Source organism: Epinephelus moara, chromosome 20 (assembly GCF_006386435.1).
Source record: "Epinephelus moara isolate mb chromosome 20, YSFRI_EMoa_1.0, whole genome shotgun sequence".
Classification (NCBI taxonomy): domain Eukaryota; kingdom Metazoa; phylum Chordata; class Actinopteri; order Perciformes; family Serranidae; genus Epinephelus; species Epinephelus moara.
The window spans coordinates 17,653,011-17,677,572 of record NC_065525.1 but is presented as its reverse complement, the minus strand read 5'-3'; the positions used below and the strand labels follow the sequence as shown (position 1 = coordinate 17,677,572).

General features: G+C 43.1%; 1 protein-coding gene across 1 annotated transcript in view; it reads left to right on the top strand.

The window, feature by feature from the left end:
- Nucleotides 1–23,623, top strand: part of mrpl23 (mitochondrial ribosomal protein L23) — a 45,852-nt gene extending 22,229 nt beyond the window's left edge. The window contains exon 5 of the mRNA XM_050073880.1: nucleotides 22,581–23,623. Within this exon, the coding sequence (XP_049929837.1) occupies nucleotides 22,581–22,745 (165 nt within the window). The 3' untranslated portion in view covers nucleotides 22,746–23,623. The remainder of the gene's footprint in view (nucleotides 1–22,580) is intronic.
- The last annotated feature ends 939 nt before the right edge of the window (nucleotides 23,624–24,562 follow it).

Here is a 24,562-nt window from a genome sequence, read left to right as displayed (position 1 = left end):
CTGAGCAGCATTAGCTCATTGACTCCTGTCCCATACACAGTGGGAGGTGGAGACCCCTCCACAATAACTTTCTCTCTAACACCCAGCCCTCTGTGTTTTTTCTGATTGTGGGGCTGCATTATTAAACACAACACCCAGGGGGGGAAAGGGCATTTCGGGGTCCTTGAGCCTTCAGCATTTGTGTCGTGGATTATTTTTGAAGTGGGGCGACTTGCTGGGTGAGAGAGGTGAGACGGGTTAGTCGATGTTCCCCTATAGAGCCCTGAGGGGGCAGGCAGCCTTTGAAGGTGATCTCTCAAACTCACTCACACAAATCGTGGTATAACTGACACACAACATAGATGAACATCAGGGTGCACACATGCACCAAAAAGAGATAACAAGCACCGTACTTCTTACCTGCCATTTAAAATGTCTCATGAGAATGCCTCTCATGCACGCACATAATGTAGATGCACACAAATCACGCAGCCCTGACTTAAATCTCCCTCCTGTGTGGTTTGCACACTCTGGTTGCCCTCTGAAGAAAGCAACAGTCTGGGTTCTTCGAGGGCCTGAGGGTGAAAGGTCGTCTTTGGTTACATGCCAGAGTTATTACAGGAAATATTGAGATATGGTTATCACCTGGTGCAGCTTTCCTTTCTGTATTTGTGTGCCATGGATGGAATGTGAGCAGTCATTTGCACTTAGTGTATGTGTGCGTTTCAAGGGACACTCCCGGTGGTGGCGTGCCAGCCTAGACTCCCTCATCGGGTCACAGTGGTTGCCTTCACACCTGTGTTTGAGGTGAGCTTGGGGTCAGGAGGGCCCATTCCCTGCACGTCTTGCCAATGTTTGAAGTCGGTTACTCTTTGAAATCAAACAAACCTCCCTCCAAAATGTCAAAAAAAAGTCACTGTTTTAATGCGCCTTTGATGCAGACGTGAAAAGCAAGGGGCCTTTGTTTTGTGCCTGCCGTTTTGATCTTGCCCAGATAAATCAACAGCGGTGTAGACGCTTGTTTACGCCGCGCCGCCCACCCGACTGGGAGCCATCAATCTTGAAACGGATGAATAATGAAAATTGTCTAAACACGACAATTTGAAAGAGGATACATAATTGAAGCAGCCATGAATCTTTTAAAGGGGAGACTTCCTCTTGTCTGACACCAAGGAAGTGGCCTGTGATTTTGTGTGCGTCTGGAATTCCTAGCGGAGTCAGTAGGGATGCTTCTGTCTCACCAGATGCACACGACGATGATAGGTGTGAGGATGCAGAACAGCGGACACACATACACACACATCTGCGACTGTGACATATGTGCATCAGTCATGCATGCGCAGCCCCAGAGGACTGATGTTTTTCCTTAAGTGTCATTCGCTCTGTAGTTGCAATCACGCCGCGGTTTCTGAAGTCATGCTCATTTGATGGTGAACAGCGGGCAGAAAAAACTCAGATGCAGGCTCTTCGTGCGTAAAATGGCTTGATATAAAACCGAATATCCGGCCTATTTCTCTGGCAGGTTTTTGGAAAAAACATTCTCTCTCAGCTCCCTTTCCTACCTCACTCTCTCTCTCTCTCTTGTGTACGCACACACACACTCACACAAACTCACACACACAGAGCCCCAGAAAACCCTCCTTTCTTTTGCAGCGGTGGGTAGAAAACAAGATTGTTCCTAATTGACTCCACATGTGGGAGAGTGTTCTGTGGGTCGATGCTCACACCGCGGTCCCCCCATTCTACCCTCATCCTTCCCTCTCCCCCTGCTCCCTCCATCAGCTAATATTGCAGCAGTAATACGTTTGCTCTCCCTCTCTCTCTCTGTCACATTCCTTACTCCTGGTTTGCGGTTGAGGGGAGGCCTCCCGTTAGCGGGGTTCCGTGACGGCCATTTTCCTCAGGCTTAGGGGGGACCCCAGTAACGGGGGAAGAGATAGCGTCTGCATGTGTGAAATGTTCACTGTGTGTGGGAAAGTGTATGTGTGTGTGTGAGGGGCTCGCAGAAGGGAGGTGACTAAGGGCATGATGGAGTCATGCCAGAGCAGGGAGGTCCAGAGACGGGGCAAAGCCATCAGGGGGAGGGAGAAGAGGCTGTGTGTGTGAGTGTGTGTGTGTGGGGCAGAGTGGTGGTACTGGTGGTGGGGTGACAAAAACAGCAGTGCAAAATGAAAAATCTTGAGTCTATCAGACTGCTTTTAGGTCTGGCTGCACATCAGTGGGACTGGTGTGTATGGAGTCAGACTGCTTTCATGCACCGCTAAGACTAGCTGGGTCTAAAAGGGCTAACTCTAACCGCTATGCTCCGGGTAACACTTGTTTCCGATTTTCGCAGTCAACTCATACCGTTCCGTCTATTTGATGCTGTAAAGGGCTGATGTTGGAAAATCCAATTATGCATTGCACTTTTTGACCTCTGTTGTAGACATTACTTCATGTATAGTAGGTGTAATTAGATTTCTTGTCTGGTTCTCTACGCCTTTGTGTAACATTTTCCTCAGGTTTTTAAGAGATATTACAAGAGAGTATTTAGAAAGCAATTCACATCACCTTTATTATCAGGAAACCTGCAGCATTTTAGCAGCAAATCCTCTTTCATTGTTGACTTGAATGTGCCTGGTAGAGAAGAGGGCTTTTTTTTTTCTGCAGCCGATCACGTTCATAATGCATGTCAGACCCTGTGGTTTACCCTCATTAAATTCTCTTGGCCCATCTCACAGCTGAAGTGCACCGTGCCACCATTTCCAGTTAAACCTTGTTTCCTTCGAAACCCTCGTGAACCCAATCTGGTGCTGTTCATAAAAGAGAAAGCACTCCACTCCTGAAATTATAGTCATTTTTGAATGTTTTCAGTCATTGTTCGGCAGGATTATTGTCAGTCAAACATTTACGATAAAGTACTCTCTGCCTGGCATGCAAATGAAAAGGCTGTGGTGAGTTTTGGTCGGAGGAGGAGTTATTTTCTCTCTTTAGAGTGGCAGCTAGTTTGCAAGCGAGCTTTGCTGGCTGGTGCCAGCTGCAGCACTTCAGCGGGCTGAGTGCTCAGAGTGCATGTTGAAAGCTCCCGGAGGGTGACGCTGTGAATATATGAATGGGATGCCTGACCAGTCTCAGCATTTCTGAATGATCTAGTTCAGTGCCACATTGTGCTGTAAATGTCAAATGCATGCAATAAAAGGAGGATGTCCAATCAGCAGATTGTCTGCAGCTGGTTAGATTGTTCATCTGACGACATGCTGTATTTTAACATTGCTTAGAGGATTTCGAAAAATAACTTTGATTTTATTTGTTCATATTTAGTAACATCTGCAGTTCTGTGATTTAACCTCTACTGAATTTAAGTGGAAATATTTAGAAGATAGTGTTGTCACGATACCAAAATCTTTGTTTCGGTAACAATACCAATATGAATTTCGATACTTTTCGATACTCTTCGGTACTTTTCCTAAGGAAAAGTCCTTTTGGATACAAACCTTTAGAACAGTAAATAGGAGGGGTGTAACGGTACCAAAAAAACCATGGTTCGGTAAGTACCTCGGTATGGACGTCACAGTTTGGTAACTCAAATGTTCCACCAAGTTTGTGTTGTCTCGTGTTGTCTCCCTTTGCGATTCAGACTTTCTCTTGCCTTTTTTCACGTGCGCCAGCTGCGAATGTTGATACAGGTGTTGTCTTACACACCACTTGTGCAATCTGTGCTCCAATAGGAACAAGAAAGGCGTTTGTGTGCATAAATGAGTAAAATACATTAACTAAATTAATGAATTGAATCAATTTCAAAGTACCGGTATTTTCCAAATGCAGTATAGTACCGTTTGGAATACTCTAGTACCGCGGTACTATTTTAGTACCGGTATACCGTGCAACACTATTAGAAGATCACATTTAGAACTTATTCCTGTCCTTATTTTTCTAATTGAATAGGAGACATTTGTTAGCTAGTGAGCAAAGTTTCTACATCATGTTCTTGAAAGACTGTGATGATCTCCATGTAAAGAAAGGAATCTCAGACATTTTCCTCTAGTTTTTCAGAGGAGGTCAGAAGGGAGGAGCAGCAGTTTATGTTCTTTGTGTGTTTAGCGCCGCATGGCACGTCCAGGCACCTGTGGGATGCTTGCAAGCATTTAGCATGAAAATCCTCACCAGCTAACTGTTATTCGACAGCCTGTGCAGGCCTAATAAAATCACACAGAGATGAGGAGTGCATGTGCATCAACAGTCGTCTGGGCTCGCTGCTGAGCATCGTCCTAAGTCTGTCCTTTTGTGGGGCGTGGCAGCCCAGAATCCCACACAAGCTCCATTCAAGAGCGTTTATCTGCAGACAAAAGCTCACTTCATACAGTCAGAGGAGAGTCTGCATCAGGGCGCAAGTAGTGAAAGTAGATGATGAGTGAAAACTTTGCAGCAGAAGGGAGAGCAGGCACACAGATGGTCTAAGGTGTTGTCACGATGCCGACCTTTAGCTGTCATGAGGAGGAGCAGCCAGTTTTGTTTACACATAAACCAGTGATGTCACTATTTTGATAGTAGTCACGATCTAATTCCTCACATCTGAGGACAGCTTAGATCCATTTTCACACATCTTTAAATTGTAATTTCTATAGCATGAAAATATTGAGGTCTGTTTCAGAGGTTGTTTTTACTCCCTTAAGTCGTCCCTTTAGCCACTAGTGGCACTTTATTATGGGGTGAAGTTTTCATAAAAGTAGTAAATAAGGTGTTATGGTTTCTCTCCAGTGCTGGGTCACTGGCAGCAATGCAGCAAACCAGTTGCACCAGTCAGATTGCTCGCCGCCTTAAAGCAACGTCCCGACCTGACAACCACAGAACAAAACAAGATATGGGGTTGGACCAACAGTTGTAGAATAAGTGGTAGCTTCATTCAAATTGCTCATTTCCCGTGTTTCTTTCTGTCGCTTTCTCCACCCCCGCCCAATCCACGAGGAAGGCATCACTCGGAGTGAACGAGCACGGGGAGTGAGAGACAAACAAACAGAGGCAGAGACTGAGTGGCAAACATGGAGGAGTTGTGACACAGCTGAAAAAGGGGGGAGAGAGGGAGAGAGAACGAAACAGCTGTATTGAGAGTGATTATGAGAGGGAAGCTGTGGCCAAGTCTGGCTCTCCTCTCTGTTTGACTGACACTAGATGGCAACGTTTTGCTGCACAGCTTCTCTCTCTTTAGCCTCCCTTCATCTCCTATCTGTTATTGACTCCTTGTTGCTTAACAATAGACCCTCAAGGCTTGTGTGTGTATATATTTGACTGTGTGTATCTGGCAGGGTTGGGGGTGGTGGTGCAGAGGGGTACGGGATAGGGGGGTGCAAACCCCTGTGATCCCCCCTCTCCTGTTCCTGAAGCCCAGGCTCTTTGGAGGTGGAGGTGCTGAATCAGGCAGTCAGGCCGAGGGGGGAAATCTTGCTTATCTGTGTGGAATTTTATTATTTTCAACTATTTGGATCATGATGGTTCCCGCTCTCCTTCCCTCCCTCTTCCTTTCTTTCCACCTTGTCACGCAAACACAGGCTTTCCTCCAACAGCCTTGTCTGTCTGTCTGCCGCTCTGCTTCCTTCCCTTCCCTGTGCTGCCTCACCCTTGCTTATCACACCAATTAACATTTTTAACTGCTACCACTTTTTCTCCACTGCTTTCTTCTCTTCTGCATCTGTCTCATTTTTCTCTTTCACACAGGGCTGGACAGTTCATAACATGAAAAAATTGCAATATCAGCTCAAACCACTAGTTTTTCTTACATGACAATGTTTCTCCTGTGTGCTGGGCTGCTTTACGGTAGCCTATAATGTAGTAACTAGCTGTTGTTGACATTTGAAACTCTACTCTTCATAGCAAATGGCATCCTCTTATGTAATTATGCCTCTTACCTTGTAGGCATAATTAGTTAAAAACAATTATAATGTAAAAGTAGCCAGAAGGATCATATTCTAATAACTAGGCAGTGTCTTATACACTGCCTAGTTATTATATATAACTATATTGAAGTTATATTGAAACAAAACACACAAAGACAAGAGGACAATGAATTCAGAGATAGAACATTACAAAAGATGGTCATATTTGTGCCATATAGTGTTGAGTTTTGATAATAGACTTTATATTAGAGCTGTACAAATTGTTTTATCGTCACTGCAGTGTCAACTTGTGCGATAAACACACTGCAAAACACTGCAGTATTGCACTCAGGTGGTTTGAAAGAGTATCAGTTGAAAACTACGCTTTACAATGTAACATGCATTCTTTGTTAATGGTGCCTTTTCAGTTTGTTCAATAAAGGAATATTGGAATTAATTTCCTTTCTTTCTTTTTTTTTAATTTAATCAGCAATTTGTTGTTGTTTTTTAACAGTATTTGAAAGCAGCAGAAAGGCAGAACTAAACAAACTTTAATCTATTTATTTATTTCAAGTAATATCTAGGGCTGTACCCAAATATTCGGATATTTGAATATTCTTTTCTATGGGTAGATATTCATTATGAAAATTTGGTATTCGATATTCTTTTTTTATTTACTTTTTTTTTTAATTGTTTTTTTTTAAACATTTTTTTTGGTGCTAAATGTAGTCTTTTTGTTGTTGGTAAATGTAGGTTATCAATAAAAATCAAAACTTTTAAATTGCATTGTTTAAAATGTGAAAATATAGTATAGCCTACCAACGGAGCGTGTGCGCACGGCACGCTTGAGCGCATCCGTCTGAGGCTGTGGATCAATGCCAAGTTTTACCACTTTATCACTATTCCCTCTAACTTGTAGCTGTTTTTTCGTTATCTTTTGAATTTAATATGAATTATGGAACCGTTTTTTGTCAACGTTTGTTTCCCCCGTTTTGTACAATAAATTATTGTTTAAAGTTTCAACAAGTTTCTTTTGGAGTGCGTGACACAAGTGTGTTTTGAAAACGGCCGCGGACTGTCACCTGCTCAGCGCATCAGTACCTTCGGATGCCATGACAGTAATAGCCAATAATGTCAAAATATCATTTACAGACCGATTTAACAGACGATCACTGCTGCCCGACCCGCAGGTCCATTTGCGGGTCCCGCGGGTTACGGGTCGACCCGCGCATCACTACTCAGCTCAGTTTATAAATGCTGTACACAACAGTAAGGCTATAGACATTATATTCTATTCAGGCCGGCAGAACCAGCAGCGCATCGGCTCTACAGTGCACGGCACTGCTGATTAACCATTTTATTGCAGCACAGAGTGTCTGCCAGCAACAAATTACTTGCAGAGGCTTCCTACAGCTTGTTTCAACGGTTCCGATTTAATCAGAAGACAAATTAAACAGGATGACTAGCCAATGTGAAAATCAAAAGAAAGCATAGAATAATGTACTGAAGGAGACTGTTGTGCCATCACATTTTTTTGTGGTTTGAGAGCAAAGATCCAGTCGCCGCTGTGCAAAACTCCGCAATACAGTTAGGTCCGAAAAAACCCGGGGTCCGGGGAAGCTAACAGAAGCCAACAGTAACCGATGACAACCTCTGTCGGTCACGTGACCCTTGTCATTCTCACTCAGGACAGGACAGAAACAAAAATGTCAAACATTACAGAGAGACACTGCCGCAGTATCAAGGTTTAAAAAAAAAGAAGCTTTGACGGAACATCAAAAATGAAAACAAAATTAGTCTGAAATCAATAAACCATGCTGATGAAGATGAGGATGAACATTTATCAAACCCTAGCTCTGGCAAAATTGTGCTCAAATCTGATTAAGGGACAAATTGTATTGTTTCTAACTTTTACAGATAAAAAATGATGCTGTCAGATAAAAGCACATACTGAATATCGACAGCAATGTTCTACTGCACACATATTTGTACAATCACCTTAAATATCACCACAAAATACAATGTAATACAGCGATCAAGGCCAAGTAAACTTTGCCAGAAAATCTAACAGAAGATCTCTGCTCCCTAACTGCACAAACTAGAGCTATATTTAGGGCATCTCCATGTCCAGTGAGCTCTTGTACAACCAGTGACGTTACAGGCGTTTTTCAAAAACATTTTATTAACATGTTTTTACTAAGAATTGGGAGAAATACATTTATTATCAGTTCTTAGTGAGAAAATCACGCCTCTCCTTTTATCCCGAGTCATGCAGCTCCACTTTCACTTAAACATATCTGTCAGCTTTCTAGGCGTATAAATCTTCGGAAGGAAGGAATGGGCTGATACGCTAATTAGTGTGTGTACATATATACGTGTGTGTGTGTGCACACACACGTGCACGTATACTGGTGGTAAGCCTAATAAAAGGAGAAGCTTTTCCTGGCAATCAAGCTTCGCTGAAATGCCCCCCATCTCCCTACGTGTCTCCTGATTTGGAAAATTCACTCCTAAGTAAAACCCTGTGTGTGTGTGTGTGTGTGTGTGTGTGTGTGTGTGTGTGTGTGTGTGTGTGTGTGTGTGTGGGGCGCTGTGTGCGAGTGTATGTGTGTATGTGTAGGTTTCATAAGAGCTCAGTGGAGAGAGAACATGAATTATAGAGAACAGAGCAGGGTCTTAACCATCCGGTTTGGAATCTCACACGCAAACCTTTTTTTGAATGGCTTTCGTCTAATTTTATAACTGCGCCGCAGATTTAGCACCATGGCAAGTGTTTATTAGAGATTCATGTCAAGAAAAACAAAAGTGGGACAAGTGGGACAAATGTCTGAAGAGAGTACAGACGTATGCAACATCAAATAAATGGTGCAGTTCAGGTACACAGTTGGATCTGTAAGTCTCATCCTCTCCCTCTCTGTCTCTACATTTCTGTCTGCGTGTTTCCTTTGTAGTTTGCGATTGATCCTCACTTTATCTCTCCTCGCAGCATCTTCTCTCATCACCCTCATTTCCTCCCACATTTCCTCCAGGTTCCCCTTCTATTTAGATAGCTCTGGCAACAAACACATACAAACGTGCACACGAGCGCGTACTCGTAACCTTTCTTGATTACCCCTGACCTCGTGACCTGTAATGACACAGCTGCCACTTTGATCAGCCAATCACCATGCGGCGCCACCCAGGTTCTCTGCGGGGCTGCCACTGGCCTGATAAAGCCCTCTGATAGGCCCCTGCTGATGCATTTCCTGTTTTGGTATGCTTCTTCATTTTTTATTTTCTCCACCAGCTGGTCCCCGCATTCCTCAGAGTCAAGGAGGGGGCAGGGGCATTGCCTGGATGTTTATGTTGCATGTGCATGTAGGGGTGAGTGTGTGTGTGTTTGTGTGCAAGAGTCTAACTGTGTGTTTGTGTGAGTGTGTATTTGGTAGCNGGGGGGGGGGGGGGGTGAATGACATAGATGGAGGGGATAATGATAGTGAACAGCTGTTTATGTGTGTGTATGTGTGTGTAATGGGGGTGGGTGGTTGAGATAGGCAAGGGGTAGGTGTGATTTGGCTTTAAGGTACAGAGGTTGGGTTGGCGTCTGAGACAGAAGGCGATATGATTCACCATTTGTTGGTCATTATTGCTAATATGGACAGATTTGGTCGTGTTGTTCTTGGTTGGTGCTGTCGTTGTTGTTGTTGTTGTCCTCTGAGTGTCCAGTTCAAGACCAGATGGATGTAAACGTCTTTGTGGGTGGCTGGGTGTGTATTTAGATGGTGATGATCTTTTCCTGAGGGCTCTGTTACCAGGGTCCAATGTCTCCAGTAGCAGGCTGGGAGCAGACATGTCCAGGCATGAAAACTACCACGCACACACACACACAAACACATGCACGCTCACACGCACATTTTCTCACTCACACCCTCTGTTTGTCTCCGGGCAGAAGTATGCGCGAATGTATCACTGGACGCCCTGCACCAAGTGTGTCAGAAGGTCCCTGTGAAAGATCTTGAAGTATTTTCAGTTGACATCAGAGCCCGTGTTCCTCCACCTGCCTGACTCCTGCTCCTGCTCTTTGTCCCACAAAGCACGTACACACCAGAGCTGGGGACCTTTAGGTACTAGACAATTACATGAGTTGTTGGAACGAATTTAAGCAGTCGAATATAAATCAAATAGTAAAAAAAAAAACACTAATCAAATACCAAAATCACCATTCAATTGGGTATTATTCATTTTAATAAATTTGTTGCCACCGTGTCCTAACAGAGAACAAGCGTCTGACTATCGTGTCACATCGGACACTCTCTGTCCAGACACTGAATCCCCGAAATATGTACTCCTGTTACATCATGTAAACAATCCACTGTACCTCTCAGCTGTGTGCTCGAGGTAACTGCTTAAAAGATGGGTGAGTAGGCTACTTGCTATCTTCCTACGTTTGTGACTTTTAAACAGTAAACACACATTTTATATTGTGATATTTACTGAATATGACATACAACATAGCCAGCGGAAAATAGATAATTAGTGATGGTCATTTACCTTGATAAGGCATCTTTAGCTAACCAGAAACTTTCAGCCCCCTGATGATCTCCCTTCATCCAGCTGCTACTGTACTTAGGTTTTTGTAGTGACATGAGGAGGTACGGGAAATCTTGCCAGGCCAGACAAAAATCTTTTTCAACACCAAAAATAACGGCAAATGTCCATTCATTTGAAAATCTCTTGGAAATGAATTGCGTTTGTGGGTTGTCCTCCCCACTTGTTGGTCTGTGAACCAACCTTGCCAATTTAATCAATGTTAATTAATAATCATGATGTAACTGGTGATGTCAAATCCCTGGTAATTATTTTCGTTAGCAATTATACGAGGCTGAAGTTGTGCATTAAAAAGTAGAAGATAAGAAATTAAGTTTGAATGGGATTATAGAGGAAGATTGACAGCTCTAATATGAGTTTCTGTGCATCTTGGTGCATTTGAATTTCTGCACTTTTCTCATTGTATGACTGCATTAACAATAGCATAATTATTATCTGTCATAGTAATGTCAGATGACCTGACTTTACTTCCATTTCATTAAAGCACACACTGATGCACCAGTACAACTTTCTCCGCCTGCCAGTTCCTGATCTGATATAAACTCTGCACTTGAATAAGGTATTGGCGAATACCAAATACCAATCCAATGAAGTACTATTCTAAAAATGTTTATATATATTTAAAAAGATTAAATAATGCCTGGCTGCACGGAACTGATTAGGACCCTATGTGGATGGCTGTAACTACACATCATGTCTTTGCTAAAAGTGGACACAAGAGTTCATGCAGCCTCATTATTTTAGGGCTGTGCTCAAATGTTGTTTTATATTGTAACTGTATTGTAAGTTTAAAAAAATGCTTTGAACATTTTTAGAACAGTGACTAAGAAACATTATGTAAAGTTACAGCCTAATCCTTTAAATTTCGATGGACTCAAGCCCCAGTTTTGATACTGTTTATGGTCTGCATTGTTACAGCAATAGCCATTAAATGCATTTACTTTTAGAAATGAACTCTATAGATAGTAGTTCTTATTGGTAGTGGCAGAGTCCACCATCTCCATCCTGGATTCAGACTGCCTACCTGAGCATGAGGAATTTACAGGAAAAAAATGCATTCATGCAATTCATGTATTTGTCAATGTTGTCTTGTTGATAACTGCCTCAGTCTTTACTGTTGAGTCTCTTTACATCAAAGCAGAGCTGTATGAAGTTACGGAATATTTTACCGCTGCTACCTTACATTTAAAGTGTTCAACTGGCAAAACACTGCTTTTATTGTCAAGCAGTCACAGGAGACACAATGCGGTTGTCGAAATGTGTCTACGAAACATTAACCATTTGTTTTTACCTCCAGGTGGAAACGTGTAATGCAATGTTGGATGTTAGTCATGTTCTATTTGCATACATTTGGATTTGCACAGGTCACTTTAAAAAAAAAAGAAAAGTCGATTCAGGTGGATAGAAAATCCATAGGACTGCTTAGTCTCAGTCAGAAAGACTTCCAGACTCTGCTTCGATGTAGAATAGAAATAATGACATCAGCTAATCAGTGACAAAGATCAGCATTAGCATAACTGAGACTCTACATATGCATTGCAGCCCCGTATGTTTGGCCCAACTATAAAATGACCACCAGTGCTAAGTCAAGAATCAGCAAGCAGTTAATATCGCCATGTAAACATATACATACATGCACACAAGACATTGCCTGTAAACAGTGTCCAAAACATTGCCTGTCTCCATCATGTGGACTGTAGGCCATTATTGTGTCTGCATGTCATTCATACATGGAGACACACACACACACAAACACACACTGCTGCAAGCCAAAGCTGACCAAGTTATTTGGCTGTTGCCGAGCTGTGGAGGAGATGTCATTGTAATTGGAGGGAGGGCCGGGGTCGTGACCCTGAATGAACCCACAGCAGGATGCTATTGGTTAGTGGTCGACTCTCACTGCCACTTATCTGTCTTTTACTGAGAGAGATTATTTTACTTGACTATTTCTCTCTGCTGTTATTTTGCTAATTGCATCTCAGGCTCTCATGTCATCTCAACAGTTCGACTTCTTTACCTGACTTTTTTTTGACTGTTTTATTATGTTTTCATACATCTTCCCATTGAATCACCCTCATCTCTCTGCCTGTCCTGAGGGAACAGTCCAGCTTTATCTATCTTTCAGTGTTGACTTTCATCACCCCTTCACCCTCTCTTCTCCTCACTCTATCTCCATCTCTGTCTCTCACTCTTCTGTTCCTGGAATGGGTTTTACCAGGAGGTCTGGACAGAGGCATAACTGGGCAGAGTATTGTGTGTGTGTGTGTGTATGTGTGTGTGTGTGTGTGTGTGTGTGTGAGACAAAGTGAGAGTGAATGTGTGGCCCACCCAGGGGCCTGGCATTTGGAGCTGTTTACAGTCATCATACTACATCTCTTCTCCTCCTCTGCCCTCGTCCATCGTCTTTCCTGCCTCTCCCAGTATTCTCTGGCGATTTCTTCTCTGTGATTGCAGATAAAATAAGCACCCATAGATAATGTAATATTAGGCTAAGAAACTAAGGAGTAGAGATCAACAATGTGAGCACAGTCTTCTCTGTAGGTGTGGGCATACAATCTGACATCAACTGTTGGACTGTATTGGAGTGGACTGATAGAGCTGATCTCTGTAGCTATTAGGGCATTGGCAGATTTGGCGTAATTACTTGAGCGCATATCCAGGTTTCTGTCTTTTAGCCTTTCAGAGAGGGGAGTCATTACTGTGGTTGGTAACAGAGGTGTGGACTTGAGTCAGACTTGAGTCACAAATCTGACTTCAGACTCAACTTGGCAAAATCAAAAAATAAAAAAAAGTATTGCAGCTTGGACTTTAACACCAATGACTCATGACTTCACTTGACTTGAGCCTTTTGACTTGAAGATACTTGATACATTCCCTCAAGCCAAAGATGAAAAGGTGTGTTATTTAAAAAGTGTGCCATGAATCAATTCATTTTCCTTAATTTCCTGAATCACTTACATTAATGCTATTCATTCCCAGTAAGTCGAGACTTTGAACCAGTCCGACAGCCTCAGACATAGTTGCAGGAAGAAAAAAGAACTAATGTAACCTTACTGAGCGCCAGCTGGAAAAAAATTAAACCAAAGATCATTTGGTTTGTAACAAAACCTATGCGGTTGTAAAGTAAATACAAATTTTAAAAAGCATTCATAATTTTTGTAAATTGAATATATTATTATTCTGTTGTTACATTGGCATACTATTTGGTGAAGGGTGCATTATGGATTGTTTATTCCTCAAAAATTGAGAACTTGGGACTTGACTTACTTGTTGTGACTTGCAAAACAGAGACCTGGTCCCACCTCTGTATACAAGACACAAGAAGACTTTATAAAACTGCACCAAGTCTGACAGCAGCTTTAACATTTCACTAAGCATACCTAACTGTCTCAGATTGGGGACGACCTCTTTAACTGGCTGTGAAGACAAACTTCCTTTTGTTAGTCAGGGAAAAGATAAACGAAGGAACAGTCATGACGACAGTGACAGTCAGTACGTTTACACGCAGCTTGAGAAAATCGAATTATTGGCTTAGTCCGACTGAAATTGGACTATCCATAGCTCGACTAACACACCTAGATAATTCGATTGAAAATCTATTGCTGCATGTATCCACTTAGTCCGACTGGAGTCGGACTCTGCGTTCTGCTCATGCACTGCTTTTTCTTTTGCGGGTTTTCACCCGAAAGAATGAGGAGATGACGTAGCTGCAGTTCAGTATATAGCAGTGCAGTAACTCCTGGAAAAACAAGCAAACAAACAAACATCATGGCGACCGAGAAGCAGAAGATGCACGAGGAAACTACATTCATGCTCCGCCATCTTCATTCGTCGTTAGCTTCCTCTTCGGGTCAGCCGGAACTACATAGTTCAATACGCACTACATCGTATATTGACATATATATATCGCCTATCGAGGCGGAGTCAGACGTAATTGGTCAGAAATTCGATTTTCTCTTCTGCATGTATACTCAGACAAGACGAGAAGTCCGACTTGACTGATTAGCTGAGCTTTGAGCTTAGCTCGACTACTGTGTGCATGTAAACGTACTGAGTGTTTGAGGAGCCAGCTGCACCTCATCCTCTGCTGGACACAGTCATGATCTGTTTGGAGACCAGTAACAAGGAAAACAAAGCACAAGATCAAGATGTTTTGTTTTAATCTGGTGGAAGGATTGCTAGAACAGGGCATGTTATGTGAACTAACTGCAAGAAACAGCCCCAAAAACATTTTCATGTTGTCCATTGTTTGGTCATTTTTTCATATGATTTTATGGGCACAAGGAGACGGATGTTGACATCGGATAGCCAGCAGTTACTCATGCTTGGAAAGGCAAGCATAACAAAATGAACCAAGAGCAAACCACAGCCAGCACTGATCACTCTAGTCAGCTCTTTCCTTCTTATCTGGTATGATGACCAGAGATGCTAAATTATGTCAAAAAGCGCAGACGTCTGACAGAAGTTCATAATGCTCCGTTGAACTTAAAGGAACTGAAATAAGATTTGCCCCCATGTTCCTCAGCTGCCAAAATCCGTAATCTTGCAGGATGACAGGTTGCCAAAACCCTGTCCAATAAACAAGCTACTTGTGAGTCCATCTGACTTTAGTTTACAAGCCCCGGTTCACTTGTAATTGGCCAGTGTGAACTTAAATGAACCGAGAAGAAAAAATGCAACAGCGTTTTCATCTGTGTCTGAGACCAAAGAAAACGCACTCAGAAAGGTGTGATCACACCTTTTAAATTCACAGTCTGGCTGCTAAAGCTTGTTTGGAAAGATTATAGTAAATGCTCCTCCCTTGAGTTGAGTTGTCCTTGAGCAAGGCGTGTGACCTCCTCCAAATGGTCAAGTGGAGCTGGTCACTGGCCAGCAGCCGGAGAACGGTGGCTCTTTTAAGCAGTTGATGAGTTGCTGAAAAAGAGCATGATGCATGCTGCAGTCAACATTTCCCTAGTTAAATAGGGTTTATGCACACACACACACACACACACACACACACACACACACACACACACACACACACACACACACACACGTATATCCCACACACTCAGCAGGGGGTTGCCCTCAGCTCTAATCCTGGTAACCTCATCACTGTGGTCTCTCCTTCTGTAGTCTGCCAGGCTCTCCTACCGTGTGGTCAAAATAGATTCTACCGCAATGTGAACACCTCTCTGTCTCTTTACACCACACGCATACACACACACGCACACACTACTACTACTACTACTACTATTACTACTACTCCTTAAGATGTCTCTGTGCTTTGCCACGGTTTAACCCACTACACTGCCACCGCAGCTGCATGAGCCGCAGCCTCGTGAGATTTCTCACCGCGTCGTCAACACCTCTCCGTTTCAGTGTGCGGTCCAGATTTGACCGGCAACCGCCAACATATGGTTGATTTTTATTGAGTGCTCTGTGAATGGCTCTATCTTGTGATGCCTTCTGGATTGTCCCTCATCAATAAAAAGGGATATGTAGTTTGTCTGACAGTCTCTAATGGCCAGTGTGAATGGCTCAGTTTCACATTTTCAGACCACTTTAAAGCCTTTTCAGTCTCTGTGACCACATTGAAAGCTCCTCTGTTCTTTAATTCGGTCAAGTGTGGTCATCCAAGAAGTCAGTGTACTTGGCCTCCACCCCTCAGTCACATCTTATTTAGCTGCACAATAAGTCTAGGTGCACAAGGTTTCGAGAGAGCACAAAAGAAAGGCTGATCTCAGGTCGTAAAATAGCGGTTAGAAGGTTTTTTTTTTCTGATGGATTCAATTTTTACGTCGTCTCGATTATCTGAATGGAAGTCACCGTTTGACCTCAAGAGTAGGTTTACAGCTGTTAAACAGTCTTCAAAGTAATAAAATGTTGCGCCAAACTTATTTCATTCCAGAGGACATAAAATCTGATACCATGGAGGCTGTCCTGTGGATAGAGGATATTGGAAAATGAAGTCAATGCTACTACAATGGGGTTGAGTAATCGTCTTTGAAAGCCGTCTTTTTTTTTTTCTCAGATTTGTAGCATAGTTCTAACTCTGTGCTTACTGTGCAGCTCTTTCAGAGGTATTTAAATGCTGATGAGTATCTCATCTGTCACATGGTGATGTCTGGTCCCAGTCCAGTCCGGTCCAGTCGTGTCCCTTATGTTTTAACTCTCAGAGCAGCAGGTTGAATCAACCTTTTGTGTCCTCAGCTGCCGACTGTGCCATAATGTTCTATTCAGCTCCAGGTCGGAAAAGCGCAGCGCACCGGCACCTTCCTGTTTTCATCAAAGACATTTTAACACATCAAGCCAGAACAACTGCGGCTTTCATATTTCATACTTAAATCTAAGCTTATGAATAATAAAAGAGTCCCCCCCTTCACATTTTCCTTGTATTGATTTCACATGCATTCCAAGGTTGCCGGACACAAATTCGTCCATTCTTTCAACATTCTTCTATTTTTTTCCTCCTGTTACGGGGAAATTGTTACACACACAAACGCACACCAGGACTTTCTTTTCCTCCCCCTACGGCTGTTTTTGAGTTACGACTGCATGCTTAGTTTGTTACAGATCAGAAGCAAAGGTCAATCAGATAGAATACAGTTGTCCTTTGTGTGTCTCTTTCCATCTCTCGCCCGGTCTTCTCTCTTTTCACTCTCCTCTTTCCCTCCTTCCCTCTGGGGCTGCAAACAGGATTACTTAGAGTTTCTGTATGACTCTGTTGTATTCACATGAGCACACACACACACACACACACACACACACACACACACACACACACACTCATGCACAAAACCAAGTTGATTTAGGGACATTTCACTAAAGTACATTCGTGCCCTTGAGGCTACCACCAACTGTAAGTGAACAGCACATACCAATAAAGACACAAACCACTTTCAGAATGTAACTGCTATGAAAACAATACAGGGACACCGTTTGTTGTCCCTAATTTGACAGATGTCCCCAATCAACTGGTTAGAAGTCTGACAGTGGTCCCCAAATGACACAGCGCAGACCGACACCCTAAATACCCACTTCCTGGAACAGAGCAAGACAGAATTAGAGCTTAATAAGGAAACATACACATACACACACAGATGGGGAAAGTGAGATGGGTTGGTAGTGAGTCAATGACAACATTTGCCTTCCCCTCTTAACCCCCCTCCAGTGTTTCTCCTTCTTTTCCCATTGAGAGGGAAACTGTGGGTGTAATGGGTTGTTCATGTGCGTAAGAGGAGTATGTTTACATCACTGGCAGCGTGGGGCCTCGTTCCAATATTCCTGGATGGCAGCTTGATTCAATTGGATAGCATGTTGAGGATGATGGCAGAGCGAGGGAAAATATCCACTCCTACAATTTGTCGTCTAGGAAGCATAGTAGGTAACAGAAAGAAAACCCTCGGAGGCGCATAATGCCTCACTGTCTTTCTCCACTTTTGTCCTTTTTGGCCAGGGCCCTCGGTCTTCTCCATAAATCACTCAATATGGACTCTTACACACACTCTCTCTGTGCCTAACACGCAGATACACAAGTAAGGAGAGGCAGACAGACACACAGGAAAGATGGTTTTGGCTCAGGGCACATGGAGACCGAGGGGACATGGGGTCTGCCTCTGCTGTGGTGCAATGTATATATTTCAAACAAAAATATGAATGCTCTCTGCCAGCACTTTCTCTCACTGCGGAAATGTGTCCAGCAGACACTTGACACACATACACACACATGTGCGCGCATGCACACACATGCTGGGTGCGGCCTGCTGCCAACAATAAGACTTGTTTAACGAGTCTCGGCGCTTTGTTGATTTCAATCTCGGGGCTTTGTTGTTTTTGTGAATCGCGCTCTCTAAGGCCGGTATTAATCTTCGCCATGTGTATACATAAGGTGTCCAGCGCTGCGCCGTACAACTGGGAATTGTCATGCGACAAGGTTTGGTTCAAGTTGGGTGAAGTCTTGTTTGGCTCATTGCTTCATTGTTTCCCCCGCGTTGCCAGGTCTGGTGTTTATAGTGCTGTGGTAGACCCCTTCCTCCATCACCCCTGCTTTCCTCTTCCTCCTCCCAAGTCACGTCCTCACGTCGCCTACTCCCATCTTTCTCATCGCTGCCTCTTTCCATCTCACCTCTCCTCCATTTACTCCTGCAGCAAACTTCCCTTGGCCCGGTCCAGTGTTTGTGTTCTGGATTATGCGTTCCTCGATGGCAGTGTGTGTGAGTGCAGAGAGACACTGAGGGCCTTGGCAGGGCGCTCAGTTTCCAGGTGCTTCTCTGGTGTTTGGCAACCCTCTGCCTGTGGCTGACTAACCCCTCTCCTCCTCACTGGGTCTGCACTCTTGCCTCTCTTCCTGCATTACTGCACTCACTAGAAAACCTCCTGTAGTTTGCAATACAGGCGTTGCCGCAAGACAGGAACACAAGAACAGGGTGGTTTTTCTTTTGATTGAAGGTTGTGCATGTTTTTGCTCTAGCTGCTCCTCAAAGCTGGTATCAGAGAGTTTAGACTCAAATGGCCAGGTTTTAAAGAGAAACATGAATTCAAGTCTGTGTAAAGTATCACACCAAAATAGTAGTTTCCATAATAGTTGTGTTTTGGATGGTTGGATGTAGTTAGAAGCCTGGTCATGCCAGTATTGTCAGATTGGACATGTCAGGCTCGATTGTAGCTCGCACACAAAAGACTGGGTTGTGGTTAATATCTTAATGCAGTGACCTCTGGATCTGTGTAGGCTAAGACCCAGCCAGTCTCTCCCACCAGGGTGTCTTGTTTTTCACTCAAAACCTCTAATTAGGATTAGTCAGTAACTAAGAAATGCTGGTGGAAGGTGGACTGTGGTCTCTCCAACCATTACAAAGAAAATAGAGAGTGGCTTTTGGGCCTCGTTATTTTTGGCTTTTACAGAAAAGAAAATCTTTGAGGTTTATTTTGAAATAAACAGGTGGCAACTTAATTATACAGAAATGGAAATTAAAAATACCTATTGCAGCATGAGAACTGTGTAGTTTAACTCTTTGTTGTTGTTGTTGTTGTTGTTGTTGTTGTTTTTTATTTACAATAACCTGTTTAGATCCTCCATCCATACCTATGGACATACAATTTTCTAGGATGTCTAGCTCTATCATTACTGTTGTCTGATTCCACCTAAATGCACTAACTTATTAGACTCAGTGTCTATAAGCCAATCACAGAGTTCCCCATTATCTAAAGTGGACTGCAGTAGTGCCACGCCCCCTTTGTCACCAAGCATGGCTGATTGTGAGGCAAGCAGGAAGTGCAAGGCACATTTTGATCCATCAATAGTATTGTCTAAGCACATAATTTGTGATTAAATGTTTTTAAAATAAACACAAGATGTTATTTTACTTATACATGTCAAAGTATCAAGAACGAGCTTTAGGCATCTACTCAGGATTTTTTGGGGGGGAAAAACCCATTGGAATGGACGGTAATCTGAGTAAAACTGAAAACTGAAAATGGAAATACTGTTTTAATTTGATTTTCTAATGATATAATAATCTTATAATCCATCTTATTTATCATGTACAACTGAGAATTCATCCTAGGAAGTTTTGAACTTACTGTTTTGTGGAGACATACTTAAGAACTTGAGGATATTTTGATCAGTAATGATAAATACAATACAAAAATATTTATGAAATGTGGTTGAAAGCATAACTTAATTCAATGTTATGAGTTAATCATTCATGAAAATAGATCATTTCAAGTTCTGTGTTGGAAAAAGGGCTGTTAAGATAGATAACACATAATTAAGTTGGGGTTTTTTTGGCTAATAATGCACTTGAAGTAGAAATCTATCATTACAATGTTTTGTTTTTGTGTGTTTAGAATCTAACTGGGTTCTGAATTAGTTAAGGCACTCTGACACATGATCAGCAGCTCATTTGCATTTCCTCCCCATTTTTCTCTTCACTTTGAGTTATCAGAGGCATATTCAATAGTGTCTGTTTTGCATGACACCTCTTAATTAACAGTGTCCTCTGGCAGCAGCAAACACATGAGACATAAAGCTAAAGACAAAATGAGTTAAAAACCAGTCTGCTGCTTTTAAAAATCTTTTCTTTTTCTTGTTTTTGTAAAACTTGGTTAAACCAAAAGGAGGAGCGTTTCCTAAGCAAAATATGTTGCAGGCTCATTTCTGTTATTAGTTATGTTTGAAGTAGGGACTTGTGTACTTAAGTAATAAAACACTCAGAACACAGTCAAAGTTAAGCACAAATTAATCTATAACTTTAATGATCATTGTCCGAAAGAAATATTATTTATAAGCATCATTTGAATCACATTTTTAAATAACCATATAACCATAGATGTGTGCCTTATAAACATTGTCCTACAATACAAAATCCAACATGACAACAATTCACTAAATAAAAGTTAACATTTATTTACAGTGCATTTAACACACACACACACACACACACACACACACACACACACACACACGCACACACACACACACACACACACACACGTGCATCCAGGATTCTCAGGATCTCCCGTGCACCCAACAGCACCTCTTTCATTCAGGCAAGCAAGAAGACATTCAGCCCGCACTAGTGTGTGTGAGGCTCAGACATACTTTGCCTGTAAAACATCTGCGGACAGCTGCGGACATATATCGGTCACGCGGATCAACACGCGGTTCCATTCATGAGAGTGCACACGAGTGTTTTTCTATATGTTTGTAAAAACGAGAAAGAAAGAAAGAAAGAGAGAGAGACATGTTGATGATCAGAGCTGCTGGTCCCACATGCCATTTCAAACTCAGCCTGTCTTTCTCGAGTGTTTTGTAGTATCCAGTCACTGCTTTTACAGGTTGAAGTCCACCGAGCGTGCAATCCGAATTTGTTGTCTGTCATTTTGTTTTATATAGATATTAAGTTTTTACCTGGTGATAATATAACATAACATAACATATGCAAACATGCCTCAGAGCACACACATTTCTACATACACTTGTCTAAACATACAATACTGATCCCCGAGACTCTGCTGTAGGTTGTCGCACTCGAGCAGGTTCCGAAGTAGATGAGGCCAGCTCCATTCTTTATCTTTGGCTGACTGAGCTTCATGTTGTCTCGCCCTTTGGGAATTAAACCATGCTATGTGGTAATTATATGCATGTTTCTCTTGGTATTTTGGGGGTTGGAGACAGACAAAGTAACATTCACATCAGAGCCAGACCATTCCTTAACGCCTACACACTGACCCCAAACAAAATATCTCACATATTTAAACAGAATAGTTGATTGACAATTGTGTTCATGGAAGCAATTCATTTATAGTAGTAGGCCTCTATATAAAATAATTGAGAAGTTTACAAGTCACGTTAGGACATTTTGGCTATCTGTCATTATGAAGGGGAAGCTGTTGTTTTGGTGTGAACTACAATGTTAGTGATCATTAATCACTTTGGGAACATTTGTGAGGATTCGCAGTTTGCTCAAAATCCAAACACACAGTGATTAAAAAATGACACATCAGTGCAGTTTGACCATTAAAAGATATGATCCGGCTTTGTGTGAAGTCAAGTCATTTCAGGACAATGATTTGGCTCCAGTTGAGACTGATAACAGTGAATTCTTGTTGCCAGGTGTCCATGGGAGAGGCTGAGAGGGATAGGCTATGGATATGTGTGCATGCCTGCACCCACTGACCTGTTATTTTTTTGTGCGTGGGTGTGCAGGCATGCATTTGTGTGTGTACCGTACTGTACTCCACGGCAGCCTGACACAGACTACAGTTGGGCCAGTGGTGCATTAGCCATGGCCAGAGATGGGTTGGTATGGAATAAATAATGGATACCATCCTTTCCCTCTGAATAAATCAAGACCAGAGAAATGGAGAGAGATGAGAGATTAAATGTGGGAGAGAGTTGGAGAAATTGAATGCCAGAGAGAAAGAGAGCGTTTGTGTAACTGGAAGAGGAATATAGAAGGAGAAACTGTGTCCTGAATTCCAAATCAGTATCTCACGTCTCTGAAAAGAAAAGGAAGTGGTTTAAGGAAATTTCAGTTGACACTTTTTTTTTTTTATTGTTGCACAAAACATGGTTTGTGAAATGATTTAAAGAGAAAATAAGAACTACTTCCTCTTATTATTAGGTCGGAACGTGATGGTGTCTTTGCTCATTTTGCTCTCGTTTCCTTTGCATCCCAGGCCCAAGGCCAGACGTTCACCTTTCCTGACATCTTCCCCCAAAAGGATGGGACGTCAGCGGAGGGCTCCATTGAAGAGATGCAGGAGAAGTTCATGGAGGACGAGAAGCAGAGGCAGAAACCCGACCCCAGGAGAGGAGGGGTCACGGAGTGGTTCGGACTCTGAGACAGCCCACTGACCGGGAACTCTGTGCTCATATGTGTGCGTGGGTGTTTCATTGGGAGCAACATATATTGATTTACAACGCGACTGTTGTGATGTCACTTCTATTTCTGTAAGAAACTGCTCACAAGTGTGTTGTAGAAGAAGAATGAGCATGTGTGTGGGAGACTGGAGACATGTGTTTGGTGTGTGTGAGTGCGCATGTGAGTTAGCGAGGCTTCGGTCCAGTAACTCGAGCCAGAACAGAATCACAGGAGGAGGAGGAGGAGGAGAGTGGCCCGGCTCCATCTTTCATGAAACCAGCCCACCGTACAGAATCTCCATCACCTCAGATGACCTCCTCTCCTTCCTCCTCCCACCCTTCCTGATCTGCCACCCCCCTCCTTTTACCCCTCCTCTTTGCCACCAGTACCTCCGCACCCCCTCTTTCTTTGTCTCTCCTCTTTCCTCAGGAGTTTCCTTTCCTTCTCGTCCGTCTCCTTTGCCGTCCCTCTCCCTCCTTGTCCTTCTCCTACGCTCCTCTTCCTCTGCCACGCTGGGGAGGGTTATAGTGTGCCATCCCTAGTAGCCCTGACTCTCCGCCAGTTGGATCAGACTACCTGGACAACCCACATCCTTTCCTTTTTTATGAGTTTGCCTTGGATTAATTGACCACTTTAGGTAAACAACAATTGAGATGTTGTTTCAGCAAAGCAACGACATGGAATTTGCTGGAGTGTTTTATTATTTTGTGGTAGCACCTCTTGCCATAACTCTGAGAGAAGATTGTACCCAGTGTTTGTGTGTGTGTGTGTTTGCCTAGCACGCGGGACTTGCCAGTGAATCTGTCTAATTGTAAGTGCTGTTGGAATAAGAACTAATAAACGGTCACTTGTCCAAAAGTGCTCTGCTTACTCTCTCTTGTGTTCCTCGCCTCATCTCCCACGGCTGCTGCGCTCAACAACTGGCACTTCGAGATGCTGTTCACCACACAAGCTGGCCTGCGCGTGTGCCAGCGTGGTCTGGTAGCTGTTTTGACAAAAACAGAAAAAAGATCTGTGTTCGAGTCGGGCCACTGGAGGACAGAGCTCTCTTACGGTAATAAGGCCCATAAAGGGGAGGGATCTCTCTTGGGCTCGCTCAGACCCACCATTATGCTGAGAGGCCAAGGTTACAGTAAGTGTCCCCCAGCCGTGACCACTAATGTTGGCTGGCTAATACAAAGGTCCAGTCCCTGACCTCACCAAGCCAACTCAGCTATCACTAAGGAGAATGTCAATATTGATCCTGTTGGCCCATTGTCTGCTGCCTGGAACCACTCACCCCCTGCGTTGCTATAAAGCAATCTGATTTGGAACCAAACAAGCCTCCTGTTACACAGCCACTCCATTTCTTCTCTGTCGGCCTCACTCTCACTTTCTCATTTTTTTATTTTCCCCTTTCACTCTCTGTTACCCAGTCCGGACCTCCAGAGAAACAGCTGCTTAATCAACAGAGAGGGAGACCAAATTCCTGTTCTCACTCTCCTTCTGGCCTGAACAGACCCCACATGAAAGTTGAGAAATCCAGATCTGGTGTTTGCCAAGTTGTTGTTGTTGTACCCTGTCACGGGGATACCCTGTGCCTTTAGTCAATCAGATGCACATACTTGCACATACCGTACTGTAAGCTGGCACTGAGGTGCTGAGTATTACTCTGTTTAAAGGAACAGTTCACCCCAAATCAAAAGCGTAGTTTTCCTCTTACCTGTGGTGCTATTTATCAGTCTAGAGTGTTGCAAATATCAGCTGTAGAGATGTCTGCCTTCTCTCCAGTGTGACTGAACTACTTGGCACTCGGCT